General features: G+C 32.5%; 1 protein-coding gene across 1 annotated transcript; it reads right to left on the bottom strand.

Annotated features, from left to right (window-relative positions):
- Positions 1–6: 6 nt before the first annotated feature.
- Positions 7–17,314, bottom strand: LOC114331842 (centrosomal protein 20-like). Its single transcript, XM_028281516.2, has 3 exons — positions 17,225–17,314; positions 15,608–15,811; positions 7–186 (listed from the first exon to the last, which is right to left on the bottom strand). Exons 1-3 carry the CDS (start codon positions 17,256–17,258, stop codon positions 59–61), a joined length of 366 nt encoding a protein of 121 aa, XP_028137317.1. The 5' UTR covers positions 17,259–17,314; the 3' UTR covers positions 7–58.
- Positions 17,315–18,284: the final 970 nt, after the last annotated feature.

Consider the following 18,284-nt stretch of genomic DNA (forward strand, 5'->3'; position numbering starts at 1 on the left):
ACACAGTTTTGTTTGTTTTATTTGAAATTTATTTTATAAAATTGTAAATTATTATTAATTAAGTTCCTTGAAAAGCGGATACTATGTAATACAATAATGGTATCTTCGCTGTTTTTGAGTCATCCATTACCCCAAATTTAGTCGTTAGAACGTCTCTGCTTAGTCTTTCATTTTTTTGGCCAGATTCTAAAAAAAAACGAGATAATGATAACAAGATAGTGGGAAACAAAAAATAGTATATTGTACAAGAAGAGAGAAAAAATACATATTTCTCACGAGCGCAGAAGTTTGTTGTTGAGCAAATCAAGTGAGGGAAAAATATGTCGTTTTCTCACGTGTTGTACACTGTACTTTTCCTATGGATGCGTTTTTGTCAAGAGTTCAAACTTCAAAATTAAATAATTTAGGTGCTTTTATGTAGCTTATATGCCAAAATTGAAATAAAATATTATACACATATGTAGGTTTGAATATTCCTAATATTTATATACTTTTATTTATTTAAAATTATAGTTACCAGTTATATTTTAACAGTTTTGAAAGGTAATTCCTGGTAAATTTTGATTTGACACATTTTATTTGACAAACATATATTTGTGTTTGTATTGTGCATGTTACCATGGAAACCGCGATTCTACGTATGGAACCCGTGAGAAACTATATTTCTCACTGCAATGGCCGACTTTTCTCACAGCTTGAGAAACTATTCGTTTTGAATGTATGTAAGTAGTGAGAGAAGTTGCACATTGTATAGCATCCATAGAAAAAAGAGTTTTTTTTTTGTTTCCCAAGATGGTATTAAAATGAACTTAAAGAAAACAAAATGCATGGTCATTACAAAACGCCTAAAAGACAACGAGGTACTCCATATTAATAATATCCAGATAGAAAGGGTAGATGAATACAAATATCTAATTATTAGGAACATTGGTTATTCAAAACAAACACAAGAGGTTCAAAGTCGTGCAATTAGAACGAAAACATGCATTGTTTCGGAAAAATTCAAACAAGCTTATATTTTTCTAAAACTTTTTTTGGTAGTTTATGTATACATGTTAAAGTAAAAAGTTCTACTCGCAGATTTGGCCGTTAATTGTTTATTAATTGTATAAACAATAAAAATTGTTTTGTATAAATAATTTTAAAAATATCGTTAAATTCATCATTTTACTTTGATCGAATATGTTTCTATTTTGTTTTTTATTATGCTGAATCCGAATATGGCACTACAATTTGAAAATTCTTATACAGAAACTCTTATACAGTGTGTCTGCGTAGTTAGGAACCACATGGAAAACTTTTTTATTATCAATCTTACGAAAAAAATTTATTCTTAATAAAATGCTCTGGGTAGTCAAAAATCTAAAACTCAACCATCAGATATCAAATTTTATCAATTTTATACGAGTTATGTCAAAAATATGAATTTCGTTAAAGAGTAAACTACCTTTTTGCACGATTGATCATTTTTGACTGTTTACCGTGACAGATTTTACGTCAGTAGGTGACATTTACTATCAACTCGACGGTAAGTAATCCAACTCGACGGTAAGTACTCCAACTCGACGGTAAGTAATTCACTTACCGTCGAGTTAAAAAATCTCTTAATTTTAATTTATTTTTTGAAAGAATAAAGAAAACTAACGAATTATTTATTAATATTGAAACATATTTTAATTTATAATAATCAAAATTGTACTTAAAATTATTGACAACTAAATCAAAACTCAATTCTCCATTGTTGTTATGCACCCTAGTTACTACCTAACAACCAAAGTATCTATCTTGATAAAATGAATGAAACTAGTCAATATGACGAAAATGTTTAATTTTATAATTTATAATGGTGCCAATCGTGCAAAAAACGTTATAAGCATGTCGAACGTTAAGGGTAACCGATCGACAATAATTGGAGTCGTCGCTCCGCTCCTCCTCCAAACAATTGTCTTCGATCGGTATAAAACCCTTACCGTTCTCCATACTTAATATACTATTATATTCCAGAATATTAAAAAAATGCTATTATTAAAAGTTGTTTGAAATTAGAAAATATGTCTAAATATATAATTACATCATTCTAATCGAAAAAAAAATTGTTTCTCAAATTACGGATACTCATCATCATTTTATTACAATTATGATAACTATTTTATTATCACTTTTACGAAAAAAAGTTATTCTGCATAAAATGCTCTCCCTGGTCTAAAATCTAAGATACAACCATCAGATATCAAACTTTTTAATTTTATACGAGGTATGTAAAAAATATGAATTTTTCTAACAGTTAAGTGCCTTTATTATTCTATGCAGACGACACTGCAATTGCTGCAAAACACATGAACCTAGATATAGCTGTAAGAAATCTATAGACGGTATTGGATACAATAGAAGAATGGAGTATCCAATGGAAAATAGCAATAAATCCAGATAAGACCCAAGCGGTGATCTTCAAAAAGAGAAGAGATAACCCAGAAGAACAGCTACCATTGCAAGACAGACCCATCGAATGGCAAAACGAAGTTAAATATTTAGGAGTCACAATGGACCAAGGTCTTACTTTCACATCACATGTCAACGCAACAGTCCAGAAAACAGCAGCGGCCAGATCGGCAATAAGAGGACTCACAGGAAGAAGAAGCAAATTAGCTATGAAAACAAAATTAAGACTGATAAATAGCATTATACTGCCAATAATTACATACGCATCTCTTGCATGGGGTCACATAAGTCAAAGTAACAAAAAGAAGATACAAGCGGCACACAACAACTGCCTCAGAGAAGCTGCAAACGTGCCCAGATACGTCGCCGAACGGTTCTTATTTAGAGACCTAAAACAAATAAGAGTACTGGATATTATGGAAGAAAAAGCCAGAACAAAATTTGCTGAGCTAGAAGACCACCCAAACCGAATCTTGCAAGAGATATTAAGGTATGATGTGTACCATAGATGGAAACATAGGAGACCCAAACAATAAATATTAGTAAATATATAATAAAGGCTAGATAATCGTAGCTCTATCAAAAGAAGACAACTTGCTCACCTTTGGCATCTCATTATATTTATTAATGTTGATTTTTATAATTTTCAGACATCCCTCAAAAAAAATATACAAAAAACTTCAAAACGGCTTCAGCCACTAAACAAATCAATAAAATATTAACAATAGGCGAAAGCCACAAAAAAATATTAGTAACAAAACCCAAAAAACGGGCATGAGGGGCCCACATCCTCGAGCGCCGAGTCGCCGAACTGGACATAGCCCAGAGCGGGGACTCGGCGCCCGAGCAAGCAAAACAGATCGAAGATAAGTCACTAGAGATAGCGGGAATAGAGCGCCTCACGCTGGCCTGCATTGATCGGGGTAGGATTTCATATGGGAGTCCGTGTACCCAAGACTCCCATATGATAAGCACTTTGCTGATTGAGAGCCCCTATAGCGCATCAGAGTGCTATCGGGGGGTAAGTGGATCGTCTGGAGCATTGAAGCGGGGTGGAGTGATTCCTGCTTACGGGAGTTAATCCTCCTCGCCCCAATGAATTGTATCACCCGAATGTCATTCTCTAGGGGTGAGCAAGTCTCTCAGGCTGGGTTAAATCACTATGCTTGCTTGCTTGCTTGCCTTTATTATTCACAATATTTTAATTAGAAGGATGTAATTGAACCCTAAAACAAATTTTTTAATTCCAAACAACTTTTCTTAATAACAATTTTCGATATTGTGAAATGTAAAGGTACTTTACTCCTGAGTGAAATTCATGTTTTTTGACATAACTCGTATAAAATTAATTAAATTTGATATTTGATGATTGTATCTTAGAATATATACGATGTAGAATATTTTATAAAGAATAACTTTTTTTCGTAAAACTGATAATAAAAAAAGTTATCCATAGGTTCCAAGTTACGCGGACATACTGTATAAGAGCTAAAAAAAAAATTTTTTGCTAAACATTTATTATTGTTGAAGCTTATTATTAAATGTATTTTAGGTAAGTTTTACAGAAAAAAGTTTTGATCACTTTGTATAAACATTTTTTTAGCTGGTAATTTTCGGTTTTTGTATTACATTTTTGTTATCTTTCTTAATTTTCTTAAAATGAAATAGTTTATTTCATTTCTAAAGTAAAATAATTAAGTGAATTTTAAAGATTACATCCTAAGCTTTCAAAAAGCACTTATAAAACTGTAATAGATCTACTCAAACTTGAGTAATACCGTCTTAAGTGGTGTTAATTCATCATTTAGCAAGATGCTTGAAAGGTAAGTTGTGCAAAATTGAGAGTTTTATAAGAAAAATTGTATGTTACACATTTTTAAATCATTTTTAAATCATTTTTAAACAAAATTGATGTAAGGCCCACTTTCCGCCCACACCGTACTTATGCCGATACATTTTATTTCTTTCTATTATAACCATAAGATAGCTTAATTATTCTACTTTCATGTTCAATCTGTAAAATTTCATTTGATCCATTAGTTAAAGAATTACATCAAAATAACTCAACATTGCACTTTGCCGTACGTTAGTTTACAGTGCTCCAATGTTTGTGAGAAGGGTGACTTTAGCGTTATAAATAAAAAATTATAGAAGATACAGATTTAATTTTAGAAAATTCTTTATATAAGGTTTCTTTTGTAAAATTTTCTGAATTTTTCAATGGTCAAGTCCAGGGCCGGATTTAAGGGAGGGCAGGCTGGGCAGCTGCCCGGGGCCCCCACAAAATCCCAAACATAAAAAAGTCAGCACAATAAAATAATTTTTGTTTTATGCAAACATAATTATGTGTATCAAAAATAATTTCTTATTTATCGTTATCTTGAGTTGGCACTACGCCACTGAGTATAATAACATTGATCAAAATATTTCTTACTCCACATTTACAAAGTTTGAACTTAAATTTGAGCCAAACTTGCCTCCTACGCCTACAATAATTTATTTGTCTTCTAAATCATATGCTACATCATGCATATTTTTTAAATAGGTACCCTTTTTGCATGGATTGCAAAATACTCAGAACATAATCAAGTGGAATTCATTAATTTTTGTTGTCATAATTTGGTTACGAGTTTGACCTTAAATTATCCCGTTGACAAAAATTGTGGCATAAGCAAGTCTGAAAATCTGGCACTAAACCACTCATTTGTTTTGTGACTTTGTGCTACTTGCAGAAAGAATAATAATTGTCAGCTGTAATACTATTTACGATAATCTAGTAAAACAGCAATATTACTCACCACACACCTGTTTGTATTATTTCGTACTGTTACCCCTGTTGAAAAAGGTAAGTTTTTTACATTATTTTTGTGATAGCCTAGAAGTTTTCTATCTAGTATTTGGAGGGTTGGGGACTTTTAAAATATAAAAAATTAAATAAAGTCATGCTACTCATACAAACATGGTCAGGCCAGGCCGGAAAATATTTAAGTTGTACATTGGATTGTTAACTGTTAAATAATTGGGATACAAGTTTAAATGCTAATTTCTAAAATCATTCAAAAGGTGCGTATTAAATAAAATTGTGCTGTGTGCTCTCATTGTTACTGGTACCTGTAATAGTCCATTGACTCACGGTTTTTTCTGAACATTTTAAAAAACCGCTTGAATTGACATGAAATTTGGCATACACATAAATAATAACATGTCAAAGAAGAAAAGTGAATTTTGCCGATTTGTGCTTTTGCCCTGAAGGTGAGTTTCACCCCTCCTCGGGTGTGAAAAAATAAGTCCAAAATAAGTCCGGAAATGAATAAACTGACGAATTCTAAGCAACTCTTGTTCTATAGCATTTTTTCACTAAGTTAATACTTATGTAGTGTTATTTTACTATTTTAGTTATTCATCATCATCAGTAGCTCGACAATCATTTTCGGTCCTGGCTTGTTCTAGGATTTTCCGCCATTCTGTTTTTTTCCTTGCTTTGTTTTTTCAGTTGGTAATCTTAAGTGTTTTCAGATCTTATTCCACTTGTTCCATGTATCTAACTTTGGGTCTTCCCTTTGACCTTCTCCCTACTGGTGTCTGCCTCATTATATGTTTTGGTGTTTCAGTCTTCAACATCCGTTCAACATGGCCCATCCAGTGCAGACGTCTAATCTTTATGGATGTTATGACGTCGGGTTCGTTGTATGCTGCGTAAGAGGGTTGTTTCTCTGGTATCCGTTTGATGCAGTATAATTCCATCATATAGTGGATCTCTGTTTTTTTTTTAATTTTTCTTTGAAGAAGTCTGTTATTATTTCAGTTATTTGCAGTAAATTTGCGAGTAAATATGTTCATTTTTCAACAAAAAAAAACACGTTTTTAGACGATTTTTTTGCAAATGACTAAAAAAGTAAGCATTTTATCGAAAAAACATTCTTATCAAAAATATAAGTGTATCTTATGAATAAGTGAAAAAAATGGTGTATGTATGAATTCTAGAGAGCAAGTCCAGCCTTGCTGTCTCTAACTACAGTGGAGAGTGATCATTCTCAAAACTAAAGTTAATTAACAATCGCCTTCGGTCTATGATGGGCTAAGAGCGTTTCATCTCTCTATAATGAGCATTAAACACGATGTCTTAAAGGAACTAAATAGATATGTCAGGCATAATTAAGGAATTTTCAATCCAAAAATCTAAAAAATACCCAGACTTTAACCATACATTTTACAATATTCATTCTTAATATTTTACGGTAACAAGTTACACACACCTCTTGTATTTTTTATTATTTAAAAATATATTTATAAATGTAGATCAACATTTTTTTTTAATTTTTAAAAGGAAAACTCTTTACTTGGTTGTATACCATAGTTATAACAACAATTTTTTAATGGTAGGAGGTAGGGCCCCACACCAATTCTGCCCAGGGGCCCCCACACCAATTCTGCCCAAGGGCCCCCACTGCCTTAAATCCGGCTCTGGTCAAGTCAGTTTTTTTCTAAAATTTATATTTTCGGAGTTATTTAAAAAAACATCTAATTTCGTAGTTCATTTGTTTAATAAAAAATGAAGCACCCACTTCTCGAGTAGAACTTTTTGATATGTTGTTTATTAAACATTTCTTAAGGAAATTACAAAAAATTCTATCTTGTTTGATTTTTTCCGAAGTGAAAATCTATATGCACTCCCCTAAAGGGCAAAATTTGTGAAAACGAATCATCTCTTATGTAGTAGAGGTAGAGACGTAAGAATGGATCTAAGGATAAGGTTCTTGCGCTGCTACATTTTTACAACTTTTCCCTGCGAATGCGAGACCTGGATATTGAAGCAATTAGAGATTAAGAAATTGGAAGCTTTTGAGCGTTTGTGTTATCGAAGCTACGAGGCTTAAGAGGCGAAAGCTTGAATATTTCGGTCATATAGTAAGATGTCCTCGTTATAGTCTGCTGCGTTTGATTATAAAGGGCAAAATAAAAGGTAAAAGAGATGCAGGAAGAAGACGAACCTCCCGATTACGAAATCTAAGGGAATGGTTTAGTCTGAGCTCTAACCAACTATTTAGAGCTGCTGTAAGTAAAATAAGAATTGTCATTTTAGTCCTGTCGCTAGGGGGTACAACGGCCTCCTTTATTCAAATGGACTTACCCAAACTTTTTTATTTAAAATCAATGGGAAAAACCCAACTTTAACTTTCATCTTGTCATTTCACATTCGATGACGTCACATTTTGAAACATGAAATATACCCATATTAAATCTATAAAATCCATAAGTTTTTCTGGAGTAGAGAGTTGCTAATTGAGACTTTACAATAGATTATAATATTTAAATAATTTAAATTGCATTTTTAGATATTTAATAAAAACTTTTACATTTTACTAAAAATCCAAAACCAAACTACACTTTTTAAGCTTTAACCAAAAATTGGCTTTATCTTGTCATGTCATGTCACTCTTGTCATATTGAATGTCCATTTCCTAATTTCTCAGTTGGTCTGTGCCCATTGAACTGGCAAGTACCTAGCATTTTCGAGCAGGGAACCATGTTGCCCTTTGAGCACGTGTTCTATTATATCTAACAACATCGACTTGTTGCCACCATGTTCTTTTAAAATAAGATATTTAAACCATATGTTATGGGGTTACCACTTTAAATAGTGTGCTAGTTTCAAATTACTCAGCAGAATGTAAGTATTTCCACATGTTTTTTCTTTCTAACAGTCACAATTTTAACCTTTTTGCTTTAATCTAACGTGGAAATACTTCATTCTAGGCACTTAAGATGTTCTGAATTAGAACGAAAACGTTTTGCAATCCATTTGAATGAATACAAGTTGAAGTTTTTACTTCTGTATGAGTTTTTTTTTATGTATTTTGACCCGTAGAACACGAATTTTTTGGGTAACAGTTGATCCAGATGTCGATAAGATTGTAATAAACCAAGAAATTAAGGAATCACATAACAGTGATTTTGAACAAAACAAAAAATTTTTTTTGTATTTTTTGGGTCATTCTAAGCAAAAAATGTTTTTACAAGTTTTTCGTAGGATGATATAGTTTTCGACATAAACGCGGTTGAACTTTCAAAAAATCGAAAAATTGCAATTTTTGAACCCGAATAACTTTTGATTAAAAAATAAAATAGCAATTCCGCTTACCGCATTTGAAAGTTTAAGTCAAATTCTATCGGTTTTGATTATTTTCATTGCTAAAAATTAATTTTTTTATTGCTAATCAAAGCTATAAACGCATAGTGCTTGAATGATGTTTTCAATGCATTTCTGATTTAAAATCGAACGAGTAGGCGCGCATACAGACAATTTCTACGTAGATTACGTACAGTCGGAAAATGAAAGAATACCCATGAACGAACATATAAAACACGCTGTATTTCCTGTCACCGTGTCACAAAGAAAATTGTCCAACGCAAGTACATGTAATAATAATTATTACATGTACCTACTTGCGCTGGCCAATTTTTTGTGTGACACGGCGACAGGAAAATACAGCGTGATTTATATGTTCGTTCATGCGGGTATTCTTTCATTTTTCTTACTGTACATTAAAACGCATGCATTGGGAACGGGAAACACTATGCGTTTATAGCTTTGTTTAACAATAAAAAAATTTATTTTTAGCAATGCAATTAATTAAAACCAATAGAATTTGACTTGAACTTTCCAATGCAGTAAGCAGAATTGCTATTTTATTTTATAATCAAAAGTTATTCGGGTTCAAAAATTGCAATTTTTCGATTTTTTTAAAGTTCCGCGATTATCTCGAAAACTATGCATCCTACGCAGAGCCGCCGAGAGGGATGAGCGGGCCCCGGCAAGAAGTGACGAACGGGCCCCCGACAAAAAGTGAAGAGCGAACAAAATTGTTCAACTTTTATAGAAATAAAATTATCAATAGTAAAAATATGTAATAAGAAACATTTCAAATATAAATTTTATTAAATTTTGATTATATTATTTATTTATAATAGTGAAAATATTTATAATACAGGTGCTTTTCGAGTTTTCTGATTGGAAAAGATGTCTATAACTTTCGAAAAATCCCATAATTTTACCAAATCATTCTCAATGCACAAAGTTGATAGGCGAGTTAACCAATCCTGTTTCATTGTAGATATCACAGCATTCTTTATGCGGGAAAGAAAACTAAAGGATCTTTTCGACTGTCACCGGCAATGTGCAAAATATTCTTAACGCAATAACGACGTTAGGAAATAATGAATCTAATTTGAGATGTTTAATTTTATTAAGTAAATCTATTGGAAAAATTGCAGGGAAAGATTCAAGGAAGGCGCAGCATAGGTAGAAGAAAAATGTCCTGGCAGAGAAATCTCGGAGAATGGTTTGGATCCAGCTCAACTGAACTCTTTCGGGCTGTAGTGTCAAAAGTTAGAATAGCAATGATGATTGCCAACCTTCGTCGCGGAGATGGCACGTAAAGAAGAAGATTGGAGAAAGTTGAGATTTACGAATATTATCCTTGTATATCGCTCTCAAATGAAAAATTTCATCTACCAATTCTTCACTGATGTCTTCTTTACAAAACTCGCGCAATATATCAATGTTTTCTTAATATTGTCGTCATCGTCATCTCGGAATGTCCACAAAATGTTAAATAGCGAATGAATTTCATTTGCCGCATTAAATATTCTGGTTGAATTGCTTATTATTTGACAATATTAAATATGTAGTTCGCAGCGAAATATTGCGTCGGGTTCAAAATTATCAGTCGCATCACTACTAGCCCCAGGCAATCAAAAACTCTCACAGGCTGCTTGTACTCCAGGGAAATAAGGTTTTTGTCGGGACACTTGAGCAGCCAGGTTGAAAATGGGTTTTTTGGGTACTGTATACCTAATACATTATACATACAAAAATGCCCGTCACAGTTCGGACGAGAATTTTAGTTATTAACAAATAAGTGTCAAAAATGGCAGTTTTTTAATTTTGGTCCGATCATTTGTTGCTTCGAAAATTGCAAAATAAAACTAAAATTTCGAAAATAAAAAAATTGCTATAACTTTCGCAAAAGTGACTTTACGACTTTTATGTTTCACAAAAAGTTGAGTTAAAGAGTTCATATATTGCAAAAAAAATTATAAGATGATTCGTCAATTAGTTTAAATTTTATTCAATTTGTTTATCCCGAAGAGCTTTTTTTTTGTAATGTTATTGTTCAGAAAATAATAATTATATAGAAATTCTGTGAAAACCACATGAAAGAACAATAGTCTTGTTTTCAACTTATTGAAGAAAATCATTAAAAGTAATTTTTGTCACTACGAAAACATTTTACTAAAGTAGAGTAATTTTTGGCTTGAAAACAATTTGAATAGCTTTGTTAATATTGACTGTAGAGTAAATTCACCTTGGAATTTCAAAAGCTGGTATTTTTACACAAATTTTCAAAAAAACTTTTCGCCTATGTTAATTACGGTCAAAGTTAGCCACTTTTATTATTTAATTCACAGTTACTTCAATGTACATAAAATTCTCCTGTAACAGTGTTAGTTACCATACTACTCCGAAACGGCTTGGCCGATTTTTATGAAATTTTACAAGTTTATCCTATGGGACTGAGAATAGGTTTTAATCTATTTTTCATATCCATAAGTTATAAGGGGGGTTGCCCCCCTGATATTTTTTTTTATTTTTTTGGACAAAATTGTCTATCTTAATTTTATATGATGTAGGATTAAAAAATACATACAACCCTTAATTTACACTTTTCCATCACCAACCCCTATTTGTTAATACCCATCTATATATTTACATCTATAAAATTCTCCTGTCACAGTGTTAGTTGTCATACTCCTCCGGGACCGCTTGACCGATTTTTATGAAATTATATATGTATATTCGGTAGGTCCACGGTACACAGAGAACCGGTATGCCGATTGTCGTCGCTAAATTTGGTTTCGGCCGCGCAGCACGTCACGTGGGAACCTAACAGATATTTGCTTATTGTTTGGATGCATTGTTTCGTATGTGGTGACGTTGAAAGTGAATAGATTGAGGCGGTTTTAAAATATTAAGCTGTTAACGATTGAAGTAATTCTATATTATTTTAGTTAAAAATTGTTGTTTATTAGCATAACTGTGTATTTTTAAAACTATTATAATATAACTATTAGTTTTATAGTAATTTATTAAAACCGAAACTATAATGCCATTTGAGGTGATATTACGCATGTGCAGAATACGAACACATATTAGAATGAGGGATATTAACAGAAAAAAGTTTTAAAAACTGCCAGAGATCCCTTGACAAAAAGATATCTAAATCTTCTAATTTTAAAAAATGATTTTATTTATAGATATTAACTCTAATATTATTAATAAAACTTTTCCCGCAAATTTGTTTTTTTTAATAATATACATAATATGTATTATACAGTAGGAAAAATGAAATAATACCCATGAACGAACATATAAAACACTCTGTATTTTCCTGTCACCGTGCCACACAAAAAATTGGGCAGCGCAAGTACATGTAATAATTATTATTACATGTATTTGCGTTGGGCAATTTTTTGTGTGACACGGTGACAGGAAAATACAGAGTGTTTTATATGTTCGTTCATCGGTATTCTTTCATTTTTCCGACTGTACATAGTATTAATATACATAATTGATTTAAAGTTAAACCAGGTTAGGAATCTAAAAATTTAAAGTGCGAACATTTTATACATACATATACAGAGTGGGCCAAAGAAAACAGTCCACCTCGATATTTGGCAGTATTTATTAGATTTTAAGGAAATGAAGAAACAGGTCGATTTTTAATCTAAGGGGCATACATTTTTACGGTACATACATCTGTCATTTGTCAACCCCCTCCCTTCCATTTCCCCCACCCCTTATTTTTAAATAGGGAATATGGGTCGTGTGCTACCTCATTTGAAATGTTATTAAATTCTTTATTCAGTAATGTTAACATTGACATAATTATTTATACAGGGTGTCCGAGAAAAATTATTTTGAATTAAATTAATTGACACAAAAAGAAGAATGTATGCAATTTATTTAAATCAAAATACATTCTACTACTGACAGAAAACAGAGAAAAATGTTTATTTGATAAATAAATATTGTTTTTCGCTTAAATTCAATATTCAACCTACCCAGAGGCAGATGGGTGGCAGCTTGAATATTGAAATTAAGCGAAGAGCAATGTTTATTTATCAAAAAACATTTTTTTGTTTTGTGACAGCAGTAGAATATATTTTGAATTAAATAAATTACATACATTCTTCTTTTTGTGTCAATTAATTTAATTAAAATATTTTGTTCTTGAACACCCTGTATAAATAATTATGTTTATGTTTATATTACTGAATAGGGAATCGAGTAACCTTTTAAATGAGCTAGCACACGACCCCTATTCCCTATTTAAAAATAAGGGGTGGGGGAGTGGAAGGGAGGGGGTTGACAAATGACAAATGTATGTACCGTAAAAATGTGTCCCACTTAGAACAAAAATCGACCTGTTTCGTCATTTCCTTAAAATCTAATAAATACTGCCAAATATCGAGGTGGACTGTTTTCTTTGGCCCACTCTGTATATGTATGTATATTACAGTCTAATAAAATGTTCGCACTTCAAATTTTTAGATTCCTAACCTGGTTTAACTTAAAATCAACATTTTTCTATTTTGTAAATAAAATTTGAAAGCCATCAAGTAATTGGTTCTATTCATCTAAAACTTCAAATTTCTTAATTGATTTGTGGTTAAGTTTTTATTTTTAGTCAAATATTTTTCAACAATCTAGAATAACAGTAAGTAGACACAATTTTATGTAAAACATTTTTACAGACCCAGTAGTAAAGTGAATGTTTATATTATTTCTGTTTTATTTTTTTAATATACTATGGTGAATGTATATTGGACAACAGATACCTAAAATCTTTATTTTTCAACGGAAATTCATGTTTAAATTAAATGCACATTGGAAAATGACAGTAAAAAGAATATACAATAAAATTTCTTATTTAAAAGGCACTGATAGGTACATAATTTTAAAATTCAAACAATATTACCGCTTCATTTAGCATTGCCGGATGAAAATTAAGGTTCCCATATGACGTCACGCGTTCGCCTTCCATGCGTGCGAACATACCGGTTCTCTGTGTACCGTGGGTAGGTCTTAGAATCGGTCGTAATCTATTTTTCATATCCGTGAGTGATAAGGGGAACTCCCCCTAACATTTTGAAATGTTAGGTGGGGATTTACGTACATAACGTACTCTACAAGACTACGAGTACATACAATTTAAAAAAATATGATCAAAATCCATCAGCAAGCTCTGGAGATATTAATCGCAGCATATGTTTGAAGAATCAGTTTCATTTTTTGAGTGCACGGATTTTAATAATTCATTTCCACCGACCACAAATCGATTTCGTTAGAACGTTATTTTTAAAGCTTTATTAACAACTCTGTTGAAGTTTAAAGTTTACTCAAACTTTTACACATAAACTATATACCTTCAAATTCGAAATGGCGCTAGTTGGGTTGCTTAATTGTTATAAACAAAGTAGCTGTCAATTAAATAAAAAAAGTAGCTAACTTTGACTGTAATTAACCTAGGCCAAAAGTGTTTTTTTTAAATTCGTATAAAAATACCAGCTTTTCAAATCTCAAAGTAGTTTTAATCTATAGTCAATATTAACAAAGTTATTCAAATTGTTTATGAACTAAAAATGATCCTACTTTAGTAAAATGTTTTTGGAATGACAAAAATGACTTTTTAATGATTTTTTTTAAACACTTTGAAATCATGACCTTTCTTCTTTTATGTGGTTTTTACAGAATTGCTATTACGTTACTATTTTCTGAACAATATTATAGCGAAAAAAAAGCTCATTGGGATAAACAAATTGAATAAAATTTAAACTAATTGACGAATCGTCTTAAAAATTTTTATGCATTATATGGACCATTCGTCTCAACTTTTCGTGCAATATGAAAGTCTTAAGGTTATTTTCACAAAAGTTATAGCAATTTTTTTATTTTCGAAATTTTAGTCTTATTTTGCAATTTATGAAGCAACAAATGATCGAACCGAAATTCAAAAAATGCCAATTTAAAGCTTGGCTCATCTACTACGAGAATAATAGTATAAATAAGATATTTAATTACCCTATTTTTACCCGTAGCGATTTAAACGAAAAAACTGCCATTTTTGACACTTATTTGTTAATAACTAAATTTCTCGTCCGAACTGTGACGGGCATTTTTGTATGTATAATGTATTAGGTATGTAGTACCCAAAAAACCCATTAGTAACCTGGCTGCTCAAGTGTCCCGAACATGGTATATTTTTGCCTTATTTCCCTGGAGTATTGCGCCGTTTTTCTTTATTTGATGTAAATTCTGGATTTATTCCATAATTACTGGTAACTAATTTAGGTCCTTCAACAATGGAAGACCTGATCCCTTTAGATTCTCATTTCAAATTTCTCATTTTTTTGTAAATCTTCTAGAAGTCCTGATATATTTTTAATCTCCATATGCATAGTTATCTGACTGCACTGCAGCATTTGACTTCTGTGATTTATTGCTGTTAAAATTTTACACCAAATCTCCAAATCAACTAAAGGTCATGTTAAATATAGCCGAGGATTAAGTAAACGTATTATGGACATAAAGTGAACAGCAAAAAAAAACGAAAAATTACGTCTTTGGTGTGGTCAACGCCGGGTCCCTTACATCGACGGGCACCGGTAAAATGTACCGGCTGTACCGCCCTCTCGGCGGCCCTTATCCTACGAAAAAACTTTTTTAAAGAACATTTTTTGCTTAGAATCACCCAAAAAATACAAAAAAAATGTTTTGTTTTGCGAAAAATCGCTGTTATGTAATTCCTCAAATTCTTTGTTTATAACAATATTATCGACATCCGGGTCAACTGTTACCCAAAAAATTCGTGTTCTACGGGTCGAAATACAAAACTTGGGTAAGTCCATCTGAATTAAGGAGGTCGTTGTACCCCCCCCCCTGGCGACAGGACTATTTTGATATCTAACCTTCGATAGAAGATGGAAGAAGATGAGTTTATGAACTTATAATTTAAAATGACATAGAAATGAAATAAATTTTGAGGTTCAATTCATTTATGTTTAGAATGTCTTGTAATATTTTTTTGTTTTCTGTACAACTTACCTGCAATTAGAATTTGTTCACTGTAGAGGTATCCATTCCATGCCAGGTATTCTCTAATTAGTTCATTTATCAGTTTTGTTTCCTCCGGTACTTTCGGCGGATCAGCACATTCAAAGTCTCGGTTCAACACCGCCATGACACGAGCTCTTATTTCCCCATTGACCCTACCTAAAGTCCCGTCTTTCTCCAGGGAATCCTTGATAGCTACAAAATCGTGATTGATTTAAAAATCTCAAAAAAGGAAGCAGGTTAACAATTTCGTTCCCATATGCACCATCCATGAGCACAGTCAGTTCTTCGTGTCCGTGTGGTGACAACTTATAAACAATATTAGATATGTAAACGATAGGTACAGTATTGCTGGCAGATAGTGAGCAGGTGCTCCAAATGATTATGGATTATGTTGTAGAAGCATGTAACAAATACAGCTTAAAACTAAATTATTGTAAGAAGACAAAGATAATAATCGTTGGTAAGAACACCACCATAAACGGCCACATTACAGTCACCAATGCACCCCTAGAAGAGTACAGAAAATATGCTATATGGGTTGTAATATTAGGGATAATTGGGAGCATAGTTACGAAATAAAAACTCGTATTGAAAAATCCAGAAGCTCTTTTAACAGGCTTAGGAAGATTCTCTGCAACTTATCTGTAAGTATCAATATGTGCATAATCATTTTTAGATGTTACGTCTTTAGTGTCCTCCTCTACCGAGTATAAAGCTGGAGTCTTGCAGAAGATGCCATAAAACGATTAGAGGCGTTTGAAATGTGGTGCTATCGACGCACCTATGTTGAGGGTCTCATATACAGTGATGAGCGCGCTCTTAACCGGCAAAATAGCGCAAAAGATGGAAAACACATTAAGTTTGTGAGATAAAAAGAAATGAAACTAGTGGAGGTGGGAGATTTAGCGACAAAACCTAAAAATATACATGCATACATTCTATTATTATTGTTTCCCATCTTTAGACGTATCGAACGAGTTTGGCAACTGCCACTGTCACAGTGACAGTTTTAGTTGACATACTCCTCTGATACGTCTAAAAGTGAGAAACAATACATAGAATGTATATGTTTAGGTTTTTATCGCTAAATCTCCCACCTCCACTAGTTTAATTTCTTTTTATCTCAAAACTTAATGTGTTTTCCATCTTTTGCGCTATTTTGTCGGTTATTAGCGCGGTCATCACTGTATACACCACACAACTAACATGACTATTCTCTGCTAAGAAAAGACAAAGAAATAAATAACATTGTAAAGAACAGAAAATTGGGTTACTTGGGCCACATTATGCGTAATTATAAATACCGACGTCTACAGTTGATTCTACAAGGCAAGATTGAGGGCAAGACAGGCCCTGGATGTAGACGTATATCCTGGCTGGCCAATCTTAGGAAGTGGACTGATCTAACGTCAACGGATCTATTTTGAGCTGGTGTGAATAGAATAAGATGGGTCAATGTGTTCGCAAACATCTCTAGAACATATGACACCTTTAGAAGAAGTGGTGACTATGGTTCAAATTTTTCAAAATTTGTGGTACAAAATATACGTGAGTATACTTATGCCTGAAATCAGACCCCTATAATAAAAGTTTTATATAACTTACCCTCCAGTAAATCATTTTCAGTTGCGTCACCCATAATAAAATATTTCAGATTAAATGTTTGTTTGCATTTATGGTTGCTAGGCAACTTCCGACTGACGTAAATGACATTGACTAGATCGGCCTGCATTATTTGTTACAAACATTTAGGTGCAAGGTTGCTCTATGATATCATCACGGTTATTAGACTTTATTAATAATGTCTAAGAACCGTGTGATATCATAACTCAACAGTCATTTTGTGTCAATACAGTTAATCCATTCCAAAGAAGACTTCTTCTTCTTTAAGTGCCGTCTTTCACTCGGAGGTTGGATATCATCATCACTATCTTTACTCTATCAACCACTGCTCTGAATATGAAGTTCTATTGAACTGCGTTTAAACCAGTCCCTTAAATTCTTCAACCATGACACTCTCCTTCTTCCTCCTTTTATCTTTCCCTGTATTATCAGTCTAGCATTTCATATCGCTGTCTCCTCATTACGTCTCCCAGATATTGTAACTTTCTTATTTTTATTGTGTTTGTTATTTCGTATTCTTTGTCCAGAACTTGATAGAAAAGAGTGTTGAATATAACAAGCCATTAGACCTGATATTTGTTGACTATGAAAAAGCTGTCGACACAATGAGGCATCAAAAAATGTTAAAAGCCTTAACAGAGTGCAGTATAGATCATCGCCATATAAACATGATCAAATACATCTATCAAAATGCGACAGCAAGCGTGAAACTGGCAGATAAAAAGACCCACGCGTTTAAAATAAAACGGGAAGTGCAACAGGGAGACACAATATTTCGCCAAAATTGTTTACAACATTATTAGAGCATATGTTTAAGAACGCAAATCTGAGTGAAAAAGGAATTAATGTCAACGGAGACATACTTATTCATTTGAGGTTCGCTGACGATATTGTTCTTTTTGCTGACAGCATCGATGATGCAGTATCGCAAGTGGAGAAACTATACCTAAGGGAGCGTTCAAGTATTACGTAACGCAATTTTTGAAGATTTTTGACCCCCCTCCCCCCATGTAACGCACCGTAACGTTTTTATGTACCCCCG

Source organism: Diabrotica virgifera, chromosome 4, assembly GCF_917563875.1.
Source record: "Diabrotica virgifera virgifera chromosome 4, PGI_DIABVI_V3a".
Taxonomy (NCBI): Eukaryota; Metazoa; Arthropoda; class Insecta; order Coleoptera; family Chrysomelidae; genus Diabrotica; species Diabrotica virgifera.

Bases quoted from the DNA above. Each gene is read 5' to 3' on its own strand.
- LOC114331842 (XM_028281516.2), bottom strand. From the start codon at position 17,258: ATGGGTGACGCAACTGAAAATGATTTACTGGAGG. The intron at 15,812-17,224 runs GTAAGTTATATA...ACGATTTTGTAG, and splicing joins TGAAAATGATTTACTGGAGG to CTATCAAGGATTCCCTGGAG. The intron at 187-15,607 runs GTAAGTTGTACA...GTTTTTTTTTAG, and splicing joins TGAACAAATTCTAATTGCAG to AATCTGGCCAAAAAAATGAA.